This window comes from Nipponia nippon, unplaced genomic scaffold, assembly GCF_047370975.1.
Source record: "Nipponia nippon isolate SJK-2023a ecotype South Korea unplaced genomic scaffold, ASM4737097v1 scaffold_5, whole genome shotgun sequence".
NCBI lineage: Eukaryota > Metazoa > Chordata > Aves > Pelecaniformes > Threskiornithidae > Nipponia > Nipponia nippon.
Window position 1 is genome coordinate 69,717,939 of NW_028262369.1, and position 21,907 is coordinate 69,739,845.

Sequence of the window (21,907 nt, forward strand, 5' to 3'; positions counted from 1 at the left end):
GCACCGCCGGCTCAACTTCGCTTTAGCGCGGGCAGGGTGAGGCCGAGGGGCCGGCAGCTGCGCAGGCTCACCTGGAGCGCCACAGGGCCTGAGGAAAGAAGGGCCTGGGGGCACCCGGGAACAAGCCAGCGCCCGAGCCCAGCCGACGGGGCGCTGGTACCCAACGCCGCGGTGGGAGAAGGCGCCAGGGGGTTTTAGAGAAGCGCCCCGCGCCGCCATGGGCCGAGGAGCACCCTGAGGGGACGCGCTGCCACCCGCGCGCCGGCCGCCTGACGGCTGCCCCACTTCCCGCCAACCTCATTTTAAAGGCTTCGGTGACGTCACCGCTGAAGAGGGCAGCCGCCAGGCGCGCGTTGCCCCGCCCCCGGCGCTCGGCCGCCGCCGCGCGGCGCGCACGTGCGACGCCCCCTGCCGGGTCCGCGGAGGGGGCCGCGGGCGGCGCCGATAGGCGGAGGCTGGGGGGGGGGGGGGGGGGGGGGGCGGGGCGGGGGCGGCGCGCAGGCGCGGTCGCTGTCGCGGTGCGTGGCCGGGCCGCGGGCGGGAGGCGGCCGGCGGGGCGCGGGGCAGACGCTCCCATGAGCAGGCGCTGCCCGCCCGCCGCCGCCTCGCTGCTGCGGGGGCTCATCGGCCCCGCTGCCCTCTGCCTGGGCAGGAGCATGAGCCTCTGCGGGGCGCCGGCCGCCTGCGCCGCGGGGCCTGCGGGCGGCGGCGGCGCGGGCTTCTCCTCAGCGCGGCTGAGCCCGCCGTGGCTGCGGCTGCCTGAGGTGCCGGGCGCGGAGCCGCACCGGGCCAACGAGCTGCTGCTGCTGCTGCCGCCGCCGCCGGCCCCGCGGGGCCCGGCCCCGCCGCAGCATCACGTTGTCTACTTCCCGGGGGACGTGCAGGTACGGCGGGGCGGCGCTGCGCTGCGGGCGGCCGAGGGCGATAAGCAATGGCGGGTGGGAGCGGCCCGGGCGGCGGAGGGGCCGGGGGGGCGGGAGCGGGGAAGCGGCGCGGGAGGGAGCCGCTGACGGCGCGGTCTCTGCGGGGGTGAGGGGCGAGGAGGGGGTGGCGGCCGCAGCTCCCGCGGCGCAGCCGGGCGGCGGGGGTCCCGCCGCGGCCCGTCGGAGCGCCTCCCCGCGGGGGAGCATCTCCTGCGCCCTCTCTGCCCGGTACCGTCGGGTAAACGTAGCGGGAGCGGGCCGCTCCTGAAACCTGAAATGCAGCAGCAACGGAGGGGGAGTCGTCTTCTGTAGTACTGCCCGAGACTGACGTTTCTGGCGGTGACGGCAATATCTGAAGTCGTATCAAAGAGTCTCAGTGGAGAGAAGACGACGAAATCCTACGATGGCAAGTTTTCCTCGGCAGGCTTAGCACCGTGTCTGTGCGCAGGTGTACAGGCACCCGGCGGCCGCCCCGCGGGGGTGTCTCGGGCGCTGGCGCTTCCTCGGCCTGCCCTGGAGGTGCTGTCTCTGGGTTGACGAGACGTTGGAAAGAGAGACTCGAAGTGCCGGCCCTAAGCGTGTGGTCGACCTCTGTAACATAACATGCTCCGGTACTCTGGGTAGTCAGCTAATCTCAGAAGTCATTACTTCTCGAAAGCAGGGGTAGTGTCTTTTTGTTCTGGGAAAAGGCTTTCCATTTCTGTAAGGTAAAGACACAGAACTCTGGATTTTCATTTTAAGGATTGGAATGGCCTAAGAAGGCCTTTTTGATTACCATTCCTGAGTATGGCTTTATTATTCCGTAATAAAATAAACTAATTAGTATTCTCTGCCATTATGAATTCAGAGGTGAGGATCATTCGCGACTTGGGGGTTAGTTTTTTTCATCTATGCCCCATATGGATGTGAACAAGGGGAACAGACCCCCAGAGCTGAATGAGAGGGAATTTTTTTTCTGTATAAAAAAGAGAAAACTTATTACGGAGTTTTAAGTCTATTGTTCGTCTTTAATAAGATAACGAATATTTCTGCAGATGGAGATAATAAAGTAAAATTATGTATTCTGTGTCATACTAAGTTGAATAATACTTTAATCTTCTCTTGGAGTGACGTCAACAAAAATTATGAATACTTCCATGTGCTTATTTTTATTGTATTAATTTTGAGGGTATTAAAAATGTGTAGTAAAAATATTAAAGTAGAATAAGTAAACCTAAATATGCCAATTTCTTTAATGTGTTTCTTGTTCTGGAAGCCTAGCAAGCGAGCGCGTCTTTAATGCATGTTTCTCTGTTAGTTACCGGCTTTTCTTATAAGTACACTAGACAGAGTTGAATTATTTCACAATGTAGTAATGCGTCTTTTCTATTTTTTTTTTTTAATTTTTCAGAACTATCATGACATCATGTCTTGCCACCCAGAAAACTTTCAGTGGGAGCACTGGAGTTTTGAAAATGTTGCTACCATACTTGCTCGCCGGTTCCCTAATAGCTTTATTTGGGTTGTAAAGTGTTCTCGAATGCACCTGCACAAATTCAGTTGTTATGACAACTTTGTGGCAAGCAACATGTTTGGAGCACCAGAGCACAGCACTGACTTTGGAGCTTTCAAGCATCTCCATGCATTGCTAGTTAATGCATTCAGACTCTCTCAGAATATTCTGGTGTCCCAGAAAATTGTGCATGGTGTCAGCAAGGATGCAAAAATAGCTGCTTGTAAATTACAGCCGCAGTCTGTTCCTACAACGAATGGCTGCTCATCCACAGAAGGAGAGAGAGATTGTGAATGCTCTAATAATTCTGCTATGAACTTCATTATACCATCTGCTGTAGGTGCAGTGTCGTTTACTTTGATTGGCTTCAGTAAAGGTTGTGTGGTTTTGAACCAGCTGCTTTATGAGCTGAAGGAAGCTAAAAAAGACAAGAATACAAATGCCTTCTTAAAAAACATAAAAGCAATTTACTGGTTGGATGGTGGTCACTCGGGAGGAAGCAATACTTGGGTTACTTACCCTGAAGTGCTGAAAGAACTTGCACAGACAGGAATTGAAGTTCATGCTCATGTTACACCGTACCAAGTGTTTGACACAATGAGGTCATGGATTGGGAGAGAGCATGAGAAATTTGTGCAGATACTTGAAGAATTTGGTGTGGAAATAAATGATCAACTACATTTTGCTGATGATGTTCCCTCCTTAGATAACCATTTCAGAGTTCATGAAGTATTTTGAGACTGTATGTACCTGAACAGTATATTCATTGTAAAAGCACTTTTGACACTGTAAATGTTGTCATCTTAGATTTACAACTTTGAGCAGATGCTTTCTGAAGAGAATACTAAATCAGTCCTGACTAAATGTGTCGCTGATAGATACTATATATAAATTTCAGTAGCTTAAAAAGGAGGATTGGGACCCCATACCTATAACAGATGTTGTCATGTGATTCCTGGAAAATAGTGTTAGAAAGAACTATCCTATACATGGCTTTTTCTAAATGTGAACGTTTATTCTCAGCCTGTTGGCAAAATTTTTAGTCCTGGGTGTCTAACATCCTATACTGCCTTTAATGGGAGTTTAAAGTACTCAAGACTTTCAGATGTCTGGATACTTCAATTTAGTAGCTTCCAGGGCTAAAAACTTTAGTCTTTGTCAATAACAGACATAATGTTAGTTTTTTGGCTTAAGGAAAATGATGATTGCTAGAACAATCTTAGTTATATATTTTGGTGAAAATTGTTTTAATTAGTTAATTAAATCTTCCAGTTTAGTAACATTTCTCCTAATTGAAACAAAGTCATAAATATTTACCTTTGGAATAATAGTGCCAATCCATTTTTCTTCCTTATGTGCGCCTTGCCTTTTCTGTCGCTATAAAGTTTCATTAATTCATTGTGTAGTATCTGCTAGTGAATAGCCATTTCACCTGGGGGCTTGAAAATTTTGACATAGCTATGTTAAGTGACCAAGAACGTTGATGAGGGTGTAGCTTATTGCTGTTTCAACATACTTTGCTATCACTTTGACTAACTTCTATAAGGACCAGGAGTAATATCTGTATTTTCAAGTCAGGAGGTGTCTTTATCCCTGCCTTGGACTGGTGAGGTTTTTCTTGATAATTGCTGCATTGATGTTGATCTAAATCGAGCTATAAGTACATAACATATTACAAGTTGCATGAAAATTTTTAAACTATGTTGACTGTAGCTGTTTCAAAATGCGTCCATTTTTAGAACTATTATTTCCTTTAAATGTATTGCAGTAGTTGCTTCTAGAGCTACCCAAAAATATATTTTCAGAGCCTATTTTTTCTTACAGGTATCCCCCCACCCCATTAAATACAAAGCTGGACAAATCAGATACAAAAGATATAATCTAGTTCAGGCCCCAAACCTAAATGTTCTTCAGAAAGAATTACCGAAAGATGGACAAATGAGGGTATTAGTGGAACTTTTCTACTGTTGTAAGTAACTTTTTCCATTTATCTACGAATAAATCTTAGAATCGCTCTTAAAGACAACTGCAGCTATTAACAATGAACCAGTAGCTTAAAATTATTTTGGATTTCCTGGAAGTATAGGAATACAAAAGCAAGTTAGCAAAACACTGTGAAGATTACACAAACAAATGTGGCTCAGTTCTGAAAAAAGGCATTTTATTCAACTTTTTTCCTATGTTTGATGGCTTGGCAACATCTTCCCCCTGCTTCTTGCTTCCCGTGACTCTTATGCTATGGAAGGAAAGTCCTGGGTCATCTTTCTTCTACTGGCATCATTAAAACTTACAAGGTTCACTGGAGACAGTATTTTTGCAACTCTTGCAGAGGTTGTGCACATGTTAGTGATCACTGAAGAATGAGGAAAGTGTGTTGAACTCATAAGAAAATTTTCTCAACACTCAAAATATTAAGGGTAGTCAGATTACGCATAGAGGGTGCACCTTACAATGTGAACGTGAACTCTATTGCTAATAATTAGACTAATGTACCTAGTTGATCAAAAGGGGAAATAATCTATTTTAATTGACAGGGAAAAGTGCAACATGCAAACTAATTCTGACATTTTATAAAATAATCTGATTTCTGGTTCCATCAGCTTTTTTTAAAAACTCTTTCTTGGAGACTTCGTTCAACCCTATTTATTGATTACCTTCTTAATGGGCTTATAACAACTTGCTTATGTGTTCCAAGGAAGGCTGTTTCCTTTTTTCGGTCCTTTAGATAACACTTGCACCATATGTGAGGACTTTTTTTCTGTAAAGGAAATACGGGTCACCTAACAAAGTGGTTTTAATAGAAAGCCTACAAATTGCTTGAAATAGCTCTGATTATCCACTTATAAAACAAAATTTCAAAACAAAACCCAAAACAGCCCATTGATCTTGCTCTCTCTCATTTCAGTTTCAGACTGACCAGGCTAACTTGAGTCTGCTAAAACTTGCCCTATCCAATAACAGTGCAGATCACAGACCAATTTCTAAACAATTCTGTGCCAGCCAAAACAGCAGGAGTAGGTTGTTGCAAGCTTTTGGAAACGGTAAAATATTGACATTGTCTTCAGAAGTTTCTGGATGGCTGTCCTATGAAAATAACATTAACCTGTTTGATGGAGGCTGCTTACAATAACTGTTAAATAAAATAGGCTCAAGTGTTGCTGTATTAATTTGAAGAATAAGCACTTTGTTGTAAAACTGATCTTGTTTTGAGACTTCATTTTGTGGAGGGAAAACTCATTGGTTTTCATTCTCTAAATAGCTGTAGTACTCTGTTGGAATGTGCCTCTGTCATTCACTACTATGCATGCTAAAAATAAATTTTGCAAACAATGTAGAAAATAAACTATTTCTAATGGGTGAAACCACTTCGATGTGAATGTAAAACAATTAAACAAGGAATGTGCGGTTAAGTTTTGTGGATTAACCTTTATCAGGTGTTTGTGAAGACCTAGCTTAAAAAAACCCGCAGATTTATTTAATAGCTTTTCTTCAAGGCAGGCTTTGTATTTGTGTAGTCAGCATCTGAAATTCTAAAACAGCTTACTGGCATCTTGCATACATGGGAAAGCTGGCATGCAGTACCCAAGGGCGCGAACATTTCTATGTTAGGATGAAATGGGTTATAGTTTGTATATGCCTGGTTTTCGACATTAACTGTAAAGGCAGTTTTTAATAAGCTTAGGTGTAAATGCCTAAAGTTAAGTGATTCTCACGCTTACTTACAGTGGTTTAGTTCAAGACATTTCTGTTTTTGAATGGAGTGAGCAACATTATACAGTCCTTAGTACAACCTAGTATGTAATAGCAGGTATTCTTTATATTACAGGCTTGTTTCTTGTACAATAGACAAGACATTCTTCAGATTTTGAGAAATGCTAAAACATTTTAAGCTGTGCCTGTTAAATTCCTTTAAAACTGGGCTTGATTCTGTGAAATTGTCCAGATTCTGTATGACTGAAATGATTTTGTGTGCATCTTAAATACTAGAAACTTTGGTAGCCTTCTTCCTATCTAGGACTAATTTAATTGCATCTCTGTAAATGCTACTGCATAAATCAGTATCAACCCCTAATTTTGAAAGGTGATTAAGGGTCCAAGTCTTAACATGTTGCTGAAAGGAGCAGTCTTTTCTGTCCTCCCATTGATAACATCCTGCTGCCTCCCTTATGGTAGCACAACCACTTTATGGTGAGCTGTTCTGTCTTACTAAATTAACATTATTGCTGATGGAGATAACTGGCGGGAGTACTATGTATTTAAATACTCAGAGAAATTATTTTAAATAAGACTGCAAAGTCGGTTCAAGAGTTAGGATGTTACAACTGTGGATATTCACAGATAAAAGTGATTGTGCATGATCATGCGCTCAAGTTTTCCCAACAGGTTCTTTTTGAGCTATTTGCAGAAAGAAAACGTCACCTGTTCTTTCCTCCCTCTTATGGTGCTTTTTACAATGCTGTCTTTCCTACGCTAACAGTCACTTTACCATCTATGCAGATAAACAATATTTGTTGTCTGAAAGTTGAAGTGCTGAGGTTAAAGTATACCCATCCATTTACCTTGAATGCTTATTTTAAATTACATGGGATCTTATTAGTTACTGTAAGACAGAAGTTAAAGAACAGTAAACATTTTTGAATGTGTGTGCTCTGTTGTGAGCCACATTTTTAGGTCGATCACTGCCTAGCAGAATCCACAAACGTGAATTGTGTGTCTGGTGTCCCTGTGCAATACAAAAGCAAAGGTGGATGTCTCAGACTGCAATCCACAAGAGGCAGGCTCTTCAAATCCCCTTTGGAGTTACTTCTTCAAAATCTTTTTAATCGTATATTGAAATCTCATTTCATTTTTTTTAAGGATGGTACATTAAAGGAAAAAAAAAAAGTCTACTTCTGATGCTCATAACCTGATGAAAATTTAGACACATTTATTGCTGATGGAGACCCTAAGACCAAGGCTGGCTTTCTGTTAGTCTTATTGATCTCTTAACTCTGTTCAGATGCAAGGTGACTGTTTTTAACTCGAATAAAATAACATGAAGTCATTAAGCAGGTAGTCCACAACTGTAGAACACCTATGTGGCAGAGGCAGGCACTGCTTCTCCCAGTGCCAGACATATGGTTCCTGACTAAATTCATTCTGTCAGTATTAACAACATAATTCACTCCTTCCACTGACAAAAAAACACTTGCACAGGATTAGCTGTTCCACATCACTCTGGAAACCATGGAAAACTGATTCAGGTGTTCATTTTGCATATAGCGTAGTGTGGGTTATAAAGCAGTGATGGCTTTGTCATCATTTCCTGTCATTAGGGCTTCATTACATGTTTCCCAGTGACCCAAGAAGTGCCGAATTCTACTTAACCAAATGACCAGAAAAGCATCTGGTAGAACAAAAGGGGAAAATATATTCTTATCTGTTTTTTCTTCATGTGTATAAACATCTCATGTACTTGAAAAGGAGCAGAATGCCATTACTTCAAGGTTCAGAATAAATTTTCCTTCTTTTAGTAAGCTTTCAGAGAGCACTTTCAGTCACGATTGTTAGTTTCCTTTGTTAAACTTGGCACTTCAGAGCTGAGTTGTTTCTGAAGAAAGCACTGCTGCAAGACACAGAAAACAGTCAAGAGACGTACCCGTGCTGAAGTGCAAAACAAGGCTCTTCACATCTCCCACACCAGAGTTTACCCTCTGAGCAATACTCCTAAGCCTGGGTATCAGATAAAGCTGTTGTATCCCTCACAGGCTATCTGCATAGCTCTTCTTTCTCATTCCCCATCAAGAGAAATACATTTGATTTTGTATGATGGAAGTTTTAAGCAATTCATGTACTGCTTCACAACTGAAGTATAAATGTTCTCACAGCAAAAATTGTCCATTACTGCGATCTGCATTATTATTGCAAGCAATAGCTTCTGAGCATTTTTGTATGAACATAGCATCGCACGTGGAGCTGTGCATTTTACGTGGTTGAGCAATTCTTTTAATTTTTTCAATCTGCTTTTAAAAATGGTGACTAGGGAGAGATCTGAACAATTGGAAAGGAAGTAATTTGCTCTTCTTGCTCTGAGGAATCGCCACTTAAAAGAGATCCTTGCTCTCAGGAATTACCACATACAGAGCTCAGAATCTATCCCCACTCCTAGAGTCTCACCCAAACCAAACCAGGAAATCTTAACATGCAACTTTACTGCAAACTTAGATAACTATCCCCAAAAACCCCTAAAATTTCATCTGTCCTTCTAGTAACACCAGAATCTTTGGTTATTGAGTGATACTAACTTACAGAGAATCCCTTGTAAAAGTTACTGTCTCGGAACGTGTATCTTCAACACCTGTGTTGTCTGCATGGAAGCATCTAAATGTCTCAGGTCTGGGAAGATGCGTTTTGGCCAGAGGAAAAAAGACTCAAGTCTGTACAGGAATTTTTTTGAAGCCCTGATGTAATGCATATGGGGATCACACCATGCGTATAACCTCTGCTATGGTAAAATCATCCTCATCTTAGTCAAGTTAGTAGTCCTGTTGTGGGTCTAACAGCATGAATGAAGCAAAACAGTTTCATCCTGCATATTTAAAAAGGATTGCAAATGTATTTCTGATCCTTCATGATCAAGTCAAACCCTTTCACATTAGCCATTTAACTTGACACTTGTATTAAGAACCTAGACCCTGTGTAGCTCCTGGAGAGAAACCTGTTCTTAAGCTAGGTACATCAGATCTTCAGCACTTACATGATAGGCAGATTTTTAGTGACCTGTTTAATAGTTTGACAAGAGAATATTTTTACATCAGTTTTTTCATTTGATTCTTTCCACAGCAACCACATTGAGAAAAATGTATAAAACATTTATCTTCTGAAATTATTTGTCATCCTTTATATTTCATATGAGCAAGAATAAATAATTCTTTCCAAGTGTTGATTTGCAATGAACTTATATTTTAAAAACCTCAGTCACCAAATTTTTAGAGTAATTCAGAGTTTGGGGTAGGCCAAGTTTAAACTGCTGATTTCAGATACTGTCTGTATTTAAGTATCTTAACTCATCTGTAAGTCCTGGGCAGTCTGCATCACCTAACTCCTCTGTTGAATCCACTGTTTGAAGTGGCTGTTTTGAATGCTTAAGATGGTCAGTGTTTATTTTACTACTACCTGTTACCACAATTTCATCTGTTTTATTGTGGCATGATCCCATTTTGCTTTAGGTTTCTAAAGGACAAACTTCCACAAAGTGTCAGTGGCTCTAATTCTCTGTGTTATTTCAGTAATGGATTTTTAAGTGTGGCTACATGTATTCTCTCACTACGTTAGCTGGAAGTTATTCCTTTAATGCTTTCACCATTCATTCATCACTTCACTGCTTGTTTCACACCATGTAGCACAGTGGTTAGAAAGCACGAAGTAATTTTTTTTTAACACAGTAACTTCAAGATTTTTATCACTAGTCTCATTATGCTCAAATTAAGAAAATACATTTTTAAACGGCTTGATTTCTTCTTTTATAGCATTTCAGAACAACTGTTTTATAGAAGTTATTAAATAAGAAACTGAAGAAACTGCTTCAAAGTGAAAAAAGGGTGGCACTGACAGAACAGTTACCGTACTGGTCTTCCCACTGATCTACATAGAATAGTTTTTGTTGGTCTTTCTTGAATATGCACTTACATAACGTCTGATGGGGTTTCCTGACAGCCTTAGAGAAGTGAAAACCAAAGGGGTCATGGGGAGGGAAAAAACCCCCAAACCCCACTGTCATTGCAGAGATTTCTCACAGAACACTGGAAGAGAAGCATGAGAGGGCTGGGTTATCCACCAGCTAATCAGGGTGAGATAACCTCATTTGCTGACATACAAAAATAAAATAAAGGCTTCATTTTAAAGTTGTTAGCGTGAAAGAGAAATAGCTGCACTTGCTGTAGCACTTTGCTCACATTTAATTCAGCATGACCCTCTCTTCCCAGCCAGATACACACTTTCCAATCCAAACTTCATGCTAGCCTAAATAGGTGAATTATCGCAGCTTTCCTGCTGGGCTACGTCAGCACTAATAACTGCAACTGAGGGATGCAAGAGTTTCATTTGGCCTAAGGTGTTTAGATTAATAGTTTAATAGCCTCCCTTACAAAATAAAAAGGGGGATTGAAAAATATTCAAAATGACATTCTCAATACTTGTGGCTTGACAGATCTTATTTATGCTTTTTACATACATACTATGAAAGAAGTGTTATTGAAAATCTTAGTATCACCCTTAGGTGGCACAGCAGTGAATGCATCTGACCCACGGGATTGTCCTCCTTTTACTTTCTCCTCTCCCCCAGAGCCCCAAACAGCTCCCAGCCTCCCTCCAGAGGACAGCAGGCACTTCTCACAAGCAGGGGCATAAGCAGGTCGCTCATACACTGATTGCTGCTCCATGAAGCTTTCCTTATTTATATTTGAGTGTTGAGGGGGCCTGAGAACACCAAGCTAGCATCTCTTGGGAATGGAGAATCAAGAAATGGCAGAATGATGGATCAGCACAGTACTCTGTACTAGCATATTGAGAAACTGCCAGTGGTTAGAGTTAAAAGAGATAGCTGTGCAGGCACAATGCTGGAACACAGCTTTGTATAGCTCTGCAGGCTCTCTGAGCCTCTCCATTTAGTCCTAACACATAAAGAATATGCTCTGTACACCTCTGCAGTTCAGATGGGGCCCTCCACATTACCAGTCCAACAAAGCCAAGAGGCTTCCCCACCCTAACAGACACACAGATTCTGTCTCAGCAGTATGCACAAGCAATCCTTGTTCGTTTTCGAACAAAAATTTTGGGAGACCTATTTGTGATCCCAAATTTAAATTCTACCCTCAGAACGTACAATGACGCCCATCAGAATCGCTTGGCTGGTTCCATTCATGCCTATTCATTAAGATGGCTGGGTGCCCATTCACATGGTAGCAGACTATTTTCACTGTAATGAAACTGCCAAGAAGAACAGGTTTAGAAGAATAATCTGCACAGTGTTGCAATCTCCTGCTCTTCTGGAGAAAGTTTTTTCCAGCACTTTACTAACACTACATATCTATTTAGTCTAAGAGCTTTTGAGAAGTTACAGTTCTCAAAAAACACTGCTAGAAGTGACAGACTGACCTAAGTCAGATAAATGCTGCATTCCCCAAACGCCACAAGTAATAACATCAGAGGGATTTCAAAGGGACAATTGACAACCTATCTTTTCTGTGACATGCCCGTCTTTATTTCACAAGGCTTTTTTAAGCACCGCGATCTGCTGAAAAATAGGCATCTACAACGCCTCTACACCAGGCTCCATCCCAAAAGGTGCAATGCAGCCCCCTTTCATATGGTAACATAATGCATCTCAAACACTGCTCCCAATAGATTCTACACCTACTCCAGAACTATGAACTTCATTTCGGATTCTAGGACTGTAGCTGGGTGCACTTGTGGGCACATTAGTTGCAAGTGTTTCACAGCCGCAGAAACAGCAGTGCTGCCCAACTGCCCTGGGACAGTGACAAACAAGGTTTACTGCACAATACCTTATTCAGCTAGGAAAGGGGTAAATCATTTACCTTGCGGTCAAGCTGCTGCACAATTCTAAGCTTAACCTTGCATGATGAGCGTTTGCTTTTTTTCCCCATGCCCACTCTCAGTTTCACCGCAAGGGGGAGCAGAAACTTCCCCCCCCTTATTACCAGGCTATTACTCAAAGTGAAACCGTGACCGTTACAACCACCACCAATGGCTTTCTTGGACTTCCTCAGAAACCACTACAGCTTTCCTAAACTTTAGTAAACGAGGTAGCATTCAGGATGATCTGCAGTTACTTCTAAGCATACATGCTGTCAGCCCATCCCAGATACCAAAACTTCTGTTCAGAAAAATTGAAGTAGAATACTCCAAAACAGTAGTGTTGTAAGTGCAGGCACTGCAAATGTATGCCTCGTTGTAGAAGAGAGACCATCTCCAGATCAAGCAGACTGTGCACTCACTGCACATGAAGAAAAACAAGAAAAAAATCTACAAGATAAACATCCATCTGTAACAAGGTTTATCAACATAGTTTTTGTTAGTCTTACAGAAAGTGTATGTATGTACACATGGACAGTTTCCATATTAACATAAGATTTTCTACTTTCATAGGAGCTTGCTGAATTACAATGTGTTATTTTATCCATAATCATTCCTATAGGCTTTTTCTTGGATGCGTAACACCATTCTCCGAGCATAAAAATCCCTGTATTCCTCAGGTAGTTCTTCAAGTGTTTTCAAGGCCCTGTCCAAGATCTGTATAGCTCTAGCAGCTGCTGTGGGATCTTTATTTCCATAAGTGTCAGTCTTATCATAGGACTCAGCAGGAAGGTGCTTCCAGAAGACATTCAGTGCCACTCCAAATTCCTCAGAAATTACATTGTGGAACCACAAAGCTGTAGAAAGAAGAATGTCTAAAATGAAAATTACTATTGGAAATTTCCACGTGACTCATAACAAGTGTCAGAATCGCCCAAACTAAATCTAGTTGAGGAAAAGCCTCAACTACTGTATTTTTTATTTATAAATATTCATCCCTGAATATATTGCATTGTACCAAATTTAAGAAGTTCTTCAAGACATTTACGTCAATCCATAACTTCACACAAAAGTAACAATTGCTGAAGTATAAAGAGATACTCAAATGTAAGCAAATGATGAGCACGTGTAGAATGAAAATAAGACATCTTCCCTGTTCATCTCACTCATTTCTACTCTGAATGAAGATATCTGTTTTCATAGATTTAGTCCCTAACCTTGCACAGATTGTCCAAGCGTTAATGTCAACCACCAGCATCAGCCAGGTCAGCCATGCAAGTTGCTTATCTTTTCATAGTAAAGTCATGAGGCTTTTCAATTGAATCATCATGGCTGTGGTAAGGAAGCAAAGACATTTTTGCTTTATCAAGTACATTTTAAGAATAAGTTTAATATGGTATATTTACCCTATTTAAATTTTAAGCCAAAAGACTGAATCTCATGCTTATTGCAGCTTAGTTGCTTGTACGTGCTGAAGACATAGAAAAGCTTATTCTGAGAAATGAACAAGAAGTTTCTTTCAGGTTAGGAAAAGGGGTTGCTTCTACCTTCTCCATAATAACCACACACATTTCTCAAAGAATATCTCGTTTTTTCAGTGATATGCATTCCAGAATCCCTATACTCCCCAGTCATTCTTAAGAGTGCCAAGTATGTCTTAAGTTTGGACCAGCGCACCTACTGGCAAAGACAAACTAGTATCTGTACTGCATAGAACAAAGCAGTAGTTACGTACGCTGACATTAGCAACGGTGTGACATACATTCACTAACTGTAACCAAAAGTTTCTTTAGAAGGAAACACAAATGGTAAGTTCAAAGTTAAGTAAGAATCTATTTTAAAACTTCCTAAAAACCTACTGCCTTCTCATTTATTGGCCTGTTTATATTGCCCAGATAATATGAAAAGCAACAGAATACGTATCTGCCACAAGCTCATGATGAGTTAAAATATAAAATTAATAACAAGTAGGAGTAGTTCAACAGGAGTAATTAAAATGCCTTTCCCTGATCACCAGAATTGTCATCTCAGGATCAGCTTTATATTTTCTGCTTGTGCAGAAAAATGATTAGGACTTGTCTTTCCGTTCCCCAAAGGTGATTATAGATTTCTAGAAGGTCCAATAACTCTACCATCCATAATTCTCATCAAATCACGTGCCTCACAGTTCTTAAGTGCCAGAGCTACAGAACAATAGAAATGGTACTTCACTCTAATTCTGTCATTAGAAAACTCAGGTCACTTGAAGTAATTTCAGATTTCACGAGTTGATTTTATAGTGCTAATCTATTAAGACACAAATTCAGAAGCATACAGTGTAATCTTGAGGGAAGGTAAGATTTGTTGGTAGATATAGTAATACCTTTTATTAGGCTAATTAGTATAGTTGGAAGAAGCAGACAAGTTTTGCCAGCATCTTTAGATGCTCCTACTTATAACACAGAAATGCTTTAGTAACCTCTTACCATCCCTAGAAATAAGAAATTGCAAACAAAACTGTTTAAAAATACAGCATGGTCAGGAACTATTTGTTACTTACCTGGAATAAATAACACATCTCCCGCTTCCAGAAAACATTGATAGCGCTTGGCTTTCACAAAAAGGGGATACTTGTCTAAGTCTGGGTTATCCACATCCAGCACCTCTGACTTAGTACCTAGGAAAGTTTTCAAAAGTAACGAATAAATGTTCCTACCCTTCCAACAGTAACAAAGCATTATCCCATTGCTGGAAATGGTAGTTCTTGAATCAAATTTAATACTGGTTTATTGTTCTGTAACTCTTCTAAAAACCAGGCAAACCTGATGGCACTCCTCATTTACTGAAGAGACATGTTCTCCTGTTGTCTATATTTCTCCTGTAACTGCAATCTTATTAACACTAAAAGACACTTTCCCTGACATTTAAAACACCATTTTGAATCCAGACAGAACACTGTACTCCTCCGCAGTTAGGTGCTGAAAACAGAACCAGGCAAAGCTGCTATGCTCCTTTGCAAATTTCCTAACCTGCCCCACTGAAATGCTGAGCTTTGACTAAAGCAAACAGGATCAGAGTTAAGGGACCAAATGACTTCTTTTATATCAAGCTGTCTGTTAGTGATTTTTTTCTACTGTGCAACGCTTGTGAGCTGGAAAGGCAACTACAGTCACCAAACTCTGAACTAGATGACATGCATACCTGATAAATACAAATACGGTGCATCTCGAGGACTATACAGAACAACTCGTTTTTTCCCTGTTACTTGGATTAAGAAGTTATCCATTACCTGGAATAAGCGTAGTAAGAGAGATGTCAGCCAGGAGTTAAGAATGAATACATAGCCGGCAACTAATCTAAAATATCATTAGCTTGAAAGAGGGAATTATTAAGAGCTTCATATGTTAAGAATTAGCTAAAAGACTTTCCACATATAGTTAATCTAAAAAACTCAAGAATGTGAGTTACTTTATCCCCTTAGCTGCACATTCTTGACAAATAGTATATCTGGAAATACAATATTGCTTTCCAACAACTTTGTGTTTTTCCTTAAATAGGAATCAACTTCATCCATCTTAAAACACAAAGACATACCATACTTTAGACATATAAACCAGCAAAACATAATACAAAATATATTTGGGATTCTTTTTCTTTCTCAGTGATACTCCTACCTCATTTTGCTGACTTTCTATTGATAAAGGATTCTTTTTCATAATTATAATGCAAAAAACTATTTTTCTTATAAATAAATTTATTCAGAATTATACTGCAAAATGTTAGAAGACAGTCTTATTTGGAATCTACCGTATTGCAGCAACAGACCACCACAATCATTGTATGATTACCAACAATCTGGCCATAAAAAAATGAAGGCAATCTTGAAGATGAATATGTTGAAAGTTACCGTGTTTCAGATTTTTAACTGAAACTCAAAACAGCAAAAAAAAGGGGAAAAAAATCAAACACCATTTAATCTTACAAGTATGGCATTAGACATAAAAACAGTAAGATATTATGCCTATTTAAAATTCACTGTACCACTGACTGTGATTCATTTCACTATTTCAAAATATGTTAAGTTTGTCATTAACTGACCTTTGTCAGAGATTTGCACCTTAATATCTCAACTCCGTAATGCCATCCACAACATTTTATGCTAAACACATGTATTACCTACATCATAATGTGTCCATAACTGTAATCCAGCTGAGCTGATGCGGAAGACGCTAGAGAAAAACTGTTCCTTCTCAAAATACTCTGGAATCTGAACATCTTCTGCCAAAATAGGAAACTGCTTTCTGATATCTGCAATATCCTGAAACAAAAAGGACATAACTCTTGGAGAACCATATATGCACATTAAAATAAGGGAGCACTTCACTATCATTTCCTATCACATGAAACACAGGGCTAGAACTTCAGCATTGGCGAATAGCTGAAAATAGCAGTGCTTTTTGCTGGTCACCCTTTCAGCGTTGACTTGGTCAGCGATATTAATAAGAACAGCCAGAAAGCTGCTTTGAACCATGGCTCCTAGAAATCACACTGAGGAAGCAAGAGATAATCAGAAATCCTTTTATATTAGTTTACAACAAAAGCTAAAAAGTGGGAGGTGAGGAATGTACTCTTCAGTGATCAGCTAAGCTCTTGTATAACAGCAACTATTTTAGACATTTAGGTTTAAATATTCTGACCTAAATCCAGTCAGATTCACAGACCAAGTGACCATAAACAAGTTGTATGCCTGTACTACACAGCCAGCAGATAACAACAGGCTTTTAAAAATATTCCTAAACTGTGACTTTACAATATTAGAACTGTTATCTCAAGTAACTCACCTTCCTAGCATCTTCACCCACTGATCGCAAATAGTACTTTTCATCCTGAAGAGAACACAAAAAGAGAATTGTTTTGGTTTTTTAATAAGGATCAAAAACACACTTAAACAAAGAGCCTGTACTTTCTCATTAATCTAATGCAGGGCTTCATTAAAATAAATGGCATTTACAAATTCAGCTACTTTGTTATACTGCCTTTACTCTACTGCTCCCTGCTGTTCATCTCAAGAAATGGGAAAAATACGTTAACTGAGAGTAGAAGAGTAAAGCGGGGGGAGACTTGTCAACTGCTTCAGCATTGCTGTCACCAAACAGATTCAAAGCAAATGCAGATTATAATTGAAGTTCTTCAGAACACTGATGCAGGAAGCTATTTCAATTGGCTTCAAAACTTACAGCATCTTATGTAGCGTAAAAGGTGAAAAGCATGTCTGCATTCAAAACTGTTTGCTTCCTAATCACAATTATTTCAAAAATCCCTAGTTTGAACACTGATACATAAAGGTAGCCACACATTTGCTACTCACAAATTATGTTACAATAAATCTGTATTTGTATTTTGATAGCAGATGTAATCAAACTCTAAAATATCTTTATGACATTTTCTTGCAAAACACGTAAATGTTATTCTAATGCAAGGTTTGATTTCTAAATTTTATGCTGGAATTTTTGCTCATGTAAGCAGTTGTTGTTAATAGAAACAGGATAACTGAAGGTAACCACACTGTACACATACAAACCAACTTCTGAGAAAAATTACTTCTCCCCACATTTTTTCTCCTTGGCTCCAAGCCACACAAAACAGTTGAATCTAAAATCAAGTGCGTTACTGGAGTAAGACTTCAAATTACAATTAATCATTTTCCTCTCCTTATACTGGCAAAATAACTGACAGAAGAAACCGTGACACTAAGGAAATTACCTCAGAAAGAAAGTACTCCTTATGTTTGACTTCAGCTGCTCTTCGTACAAATACATCAAAAGGCAGAGTTCTGAAATATAAATATTTAAATTTATTCAATGAATCAACGTAACAACACATGGTCTAAATGCCAGGTTTAAAATCATAAGCTCTCTTACCACAGCTAGTATTACTGAAGATGCAATATGCTGCTTTTTTTTTTTTTTTTAAACATGGTGACTAATCAGTGTTTGCAGTGGATGTTTGAAGAGTTCTACCAAGATAGAAATCCTACACTTACAAACCTCTTTGCTTTAGTAAACTGTTCCAATGTATATCCAAACAGAATCATGTAATTGCCGAGGCTGGAAGGCACCTCTGGAGACCCTCCAATTCAACCCCCTTGCCAAGAGCAGGGTCAACTACAGCAGATTGCCCAGGACAGCGTCCAGTTGGGTGCTGCATATCTCCAAGGATGGAGACTCCATGACCTCTCTGGGCAACCTGTTCCAGTGTTTGACCACCTTCACTGTAAAAGGGTGGGTGGGGGGTTAAATAGTTTTAACAGAATTTCCTGTATTTCAACTTGTGCCCATTGCCCCTTGTCCTGTCACCATGAAGCACTGAGAAGACTCTGGCTCCATCTTCTTTACTCTCTCCATCAGCTATTTATACACTTCGATAAGATCCCCTCTTGAGCTTAAGAGGTCTGAATGGTTTGAGTCACAGTGTAAGAAATTTCTTCACAGTCAAATTAGACTCAGACTGTGGCCAATGCCCGACGATACTTGCTTAGACTATTTCTCTAACAGTGTGTCATTTTTAGGCTTGTTTACTGCACATTTTTATAAATTTGCAGAAAAGCTCAGCATCAAGAAAAACCACTGCAGGTGATATACATACATTTATATCTATGCATTTTCTGCTATGAATTTGTGCATGAAAGCAGATACCTATTTCATTTGTAGATCTGTCAAATTTACTTCAGTTATCTGATTTTTTTTTTTAAATATGTGCAACCTCAGCTGATAAAACACAGGAATCTTGGTATTTTAAAGTGTTTCTTTACAGTTTTCCTTGAATTTCTTAAACACAACTTCAGAAGATTCAAAAAGAATCACTAAGCATTAGAGCCTGTCCCTCTGAAATCAATAAGTGTGTTACATATTTGTTTAAATAATGGGAGCTTTTCATAAGCATTACAGATTTTGGCATCAGTTGAAGCTGAATGGCAAACCAAGCACAAGTGGTAATAGGACACGTATTCATTATTATGAATATTATGTTATGAATTCAATGTTACGTTAATTTAACTGTTATATCATGCCCATATACATTTTCTACTGAAGAAAGCGAGAGCACAGCTCCACAACAGCTTAAACTGATGCATGCTGGTGCTGCCACAGCTCTGACCTTGCTGTCTACCCTGATCATCCCATCTCCTCCCTTACGCTAGCACTGCCACTCATCTGACCTCACGGTGAACCTGCTAGCAAAGCTAAAACAGCAGAAAAGCATTCAGATTTCTGTAGCACATCACAATGTGGCTGAATGAGTTCCAGAACCAACACAAAGACGGGGTAGGAGCATGCAACTTAAAACAGGACTGCAGTACTACTCACGTGCATCAGTTAAAAATCATGGAACTGCATGTTAAGTCCTCAGTGTTTCTATTCTTTTAGTTCTACTTATTCTCCCTTCATATTAGAATGAGGGGCTTGCTGTGGAAAGGGACAAGCTTCCTAAATTTCAAGTGAAGTAAGTGAAAGTCCTAACACCTGCTATGATGAAGCACCATCAGAGCACCTCCATATGGCTGTCTACAAACCTGCGAAAACCAGCACACCAGATCAACTGTATGTGAACTCACAATAAGAGGTGTTATAAAAAGAAACAAAATAGGGAAAAGGAAATGTGGAGATAAGGCAAAGTCATTCAAGTACAACTTAATTTCAAAGATTCAAAAGTTCATTATGCAGTGAGCAGAATATAGCGTGATTATAAGGTGGTCTTTGTCCCCTGAACAACAGGCTCCACTCATAGAAACTTGTAGCTTGTTTACACTCACAGCATATGCTTCTGCCTTCTTAAAAGTTTAACAGACTGAACACATCTTGTTCCCACTTAGGGAAAACAAACGACAACTAAAATAAAGGCATTTACCCTTGAAGAGCAACACAATGACTGAGATGAGATGAACCCTGACGAAATGTTTTGGCAGCTACATGAGAAGAATTTCAGAGGAGATCAAGAGTTTATGTGACCCACATCAAGATTAAAGAGCTGGTGAAACGTGTAGTATCCAGTAGTTTGAACATCCTGAGAACTGCACATGCTAACTTTGAAAGGAGCTTGGTTTTAATTAGTAACATCCCCCTAGAGTGGAATAGCATGCCTGCCACATGCCAGCATTCAGAGAGGCTCAGACACATGGTGAGTCAGAAACTAGCACTATTCAGTAACACTGAAAATGCACCATATAATTAGAACAAAATAGCATATCATCTAGTATCAAGAATTTTTTGTGGTTTTTTTTTTTTTTATTAACGCGAGCAAATGCCAGGTTCAAATTTCCTGTGAGAGTGCTCTGTCAAAATACCTTTATAACACTTCTTCATGCCATCACTTTCAAGGCCCTTTTTGGCCCCTCCTTTCACCCTGTAAGTATTTATTTGGGGTGTTGAGATATTTGTGGAATGAAAAGAAGAGGGGGAAATCAAGGAGAGCACTTTGATACGTAATTTAAAGTTTTCACAAAGTATCTTCACGTTCTCACCCTCAGCTTCAAACAGATGCACGTGCCTTTAAAAAATACAAGAGGCTTTGGAATGAAGTACCTATACACAAAGTTCTTACTGAGGAAATCCATCTGTGGCACTGCAGAAACATGAATCTTTACTTCTTTAGGTCCTTCGGCTTGACTCAAGTACTCTACTGTCCATTTGGTTGTGCAAGTGCCCAGTTCCATTCCTTTCAGCACTACTGGCTTTCTCTAAGGAACAAAAAAAAATTCAATGGTGAAATGATCATAGCATCCAGTAGAAAAAAATCAGAATTAGTTTTTCAAACGAAGTACATGCAAACAAGTCCATTGAATACTGGGACCCACTACACAAAGTCACAACTGATCTGTTCACAAATGAACAAAGTGAATCCGAATGCTGAATGTTGAAACAAAATGCAGTAAATTGTGGGATTGTTTCTCTATTTACTATATTCTCTTTCCTAGCAGGATAAGGAAGAATATGGAGAAGCAAAGACAATGTTAACACTCACTTTGTGCTGGGGCCGTTGGGCAATCTAGCCAGGCTAAGGAATATCTTTAGTCATTCTAGCCAGAGCTGAGCAGAAAACAGATAAAAGACCATACAGTCAAGGTATAGACTGTGAGCTATAGCGGCGCTATATGTTCTCATGAAAGAAGCTCTTTCCACCTATATTAAGGCTCCTTGATGCTGACAGCCACGAACAGATTTGATCCAGCGCACAAAAAAATCAGTAGAAAGACACTTTTGCTTTGAATCGGGACCTCGGAGAAAAAAGGGAGCAGCGATGACACAGCAACAAAAACAGCCATCACACTTTTTTTTAACCACTGTCAAAGCAAATGAGCTCACAGAGAGACCAGCTGTCAGAGCACTTCGGCAGCCCAGAAGAGATGTGCCTGCAGGAGCTCCCTGCTCCTGAACTCCCATTCAGTTTAACGGACCATGACACCTGTTACGGACACAAAAACCCGAAACCTGCCGTTTGTCACCGCTGGCTCTGCCGGGTGGGGCGGTGCCACAGGAATCTTCCTCTCTTCCCTGTCTCCCCGTACCCTCCCAGCCCGCTCCAGCGGGGGCCCCGCTCAGAGCACCCAGCCTGCGCCGAGGCGGGCCGCGCAGCCGCCCCGGGCCCGCCGCGGCCCTCGAACCCCGCCCTCCCCCGCTGCGGGCCGCTCGGGTGCGGCCAGGCGAGCGAAGCGGAGCCGTACCCGCGGGTAGATGTCTCGCAGGAACTGCTCCCGCGTCACCCCGGCCACCCGCGCCACCGGCACCACCGGCTGCTCCCGCAGCTCCATGGCCGCTTCCGCGCCGGTGACCCGCGTCCCTCTCCCGCCGCTCCCCCCGGAAAGAAGAGCTCGCGCAGAAGCGTTCCCTGCGTCCTCCCGCTAGGCAAGCGCCGGGGAACCAGCGGATCCCTCCCTTCTCCC

The 21,907-nt window shown here is 41.0% G+C and overlaps 2 protein-coding genes across 9 annotated transcripts; one reads left to right on the plus strand and one right to left on the minus strand.

Moving 5' to 3' along the window:
• Window positions 1-523: 523 nt before the first annotated feature.
• Window positions 524-21,046, plus strand: CUNH2orf69 (chromosome unknown C2orf69 homolog). 5 transcript variants are annotated; one of them, XR_015699218.1, is made up of 4 exons: window positions 526-884; window positions 2,314-4,384; window positions 19,841-20,145; window positions 20,945-21,046. XR_015699218.1 is itself a non-coding variant. In XM_087734327.1 (3 exons), the coding sequence occupies exons 1-2, from the start codon at window positions 576-578 to the stop codon at window positions 3,151-3,153; spliced, it is 1,149 nt and encodes a 382-aa protein (XP_087590453.1). In that variant the 5' UTR covers window positions 524-575; the 3' UTR covers window positions 3,154-3,157; window positions 4,240-5,780. The 5 variants fall into 5 exon arrangements, 2 of the variants coding, with proteins under 2 accessions (XP_087590453.1, XP_087590452.1); XM_087734327.1 differs by lacking the exons at window positions 19,841-20,145; window positions 20,945-21,046 and having other exon boundaries at window positions 524-884; window positions 2,314-3,157; window positions 4,240-5,780; XR_015699219.1 differs by lacking the exon at window positions 19,841-20,145 and having other exon boundaries at window positions 20,945-20,960.
• TYW5 (tRNA-yW synthesizing protein 5) lies at window positions 12,450-21,906 on the minus strand. 4 transcript variants are annotated; one of them, XM_087734331.1, is made up of 9 exons: window positions 21,689-21,792; window positions 20,989-21,053; window positions 20,550-20,704; window positions 17,734-17,803; window positions 16,812-16,856; window positions 16,151-16,288; window positions 15,172-15,259; window positions 14,531-14,647; window positions 12,450-12,848 (listed from the first exon to the last, which is right to left on the minus strand). In XM_087734331.1, exons 3-9 carry the CDS (start codon window positions 20,678-20,680, stop codon window positions 12,592-12,594), a joined length of 846 nt encoding a protein of 281 aa, XP_087590457.1. In that variant the 5' UTR covers window positions 20,681-20,704; window positions 20,989-21,053; window positions 21,689-21,792; the 3' UTR covers window positions 12,450-12,591. The 4 variants fall into 4 exon arrangements, with proteins under 4 accessions (XP_087590457.1, XP_087590455.1, XP_087590456.1 ...); XM_087734329.1 differs by lacking the exon at window positions 20,989-21,053 and adding an exon at window positions 21,330-21,429 and having other exon boundaries at window positions 21,689-21,783; XM_087734330.1 differs by lacking the exon at window positions 21,689-21,792 and adding an exon at window positions 21,147-21,429.
• Window position 21,907: the final 1 nt, after the last annotated feature.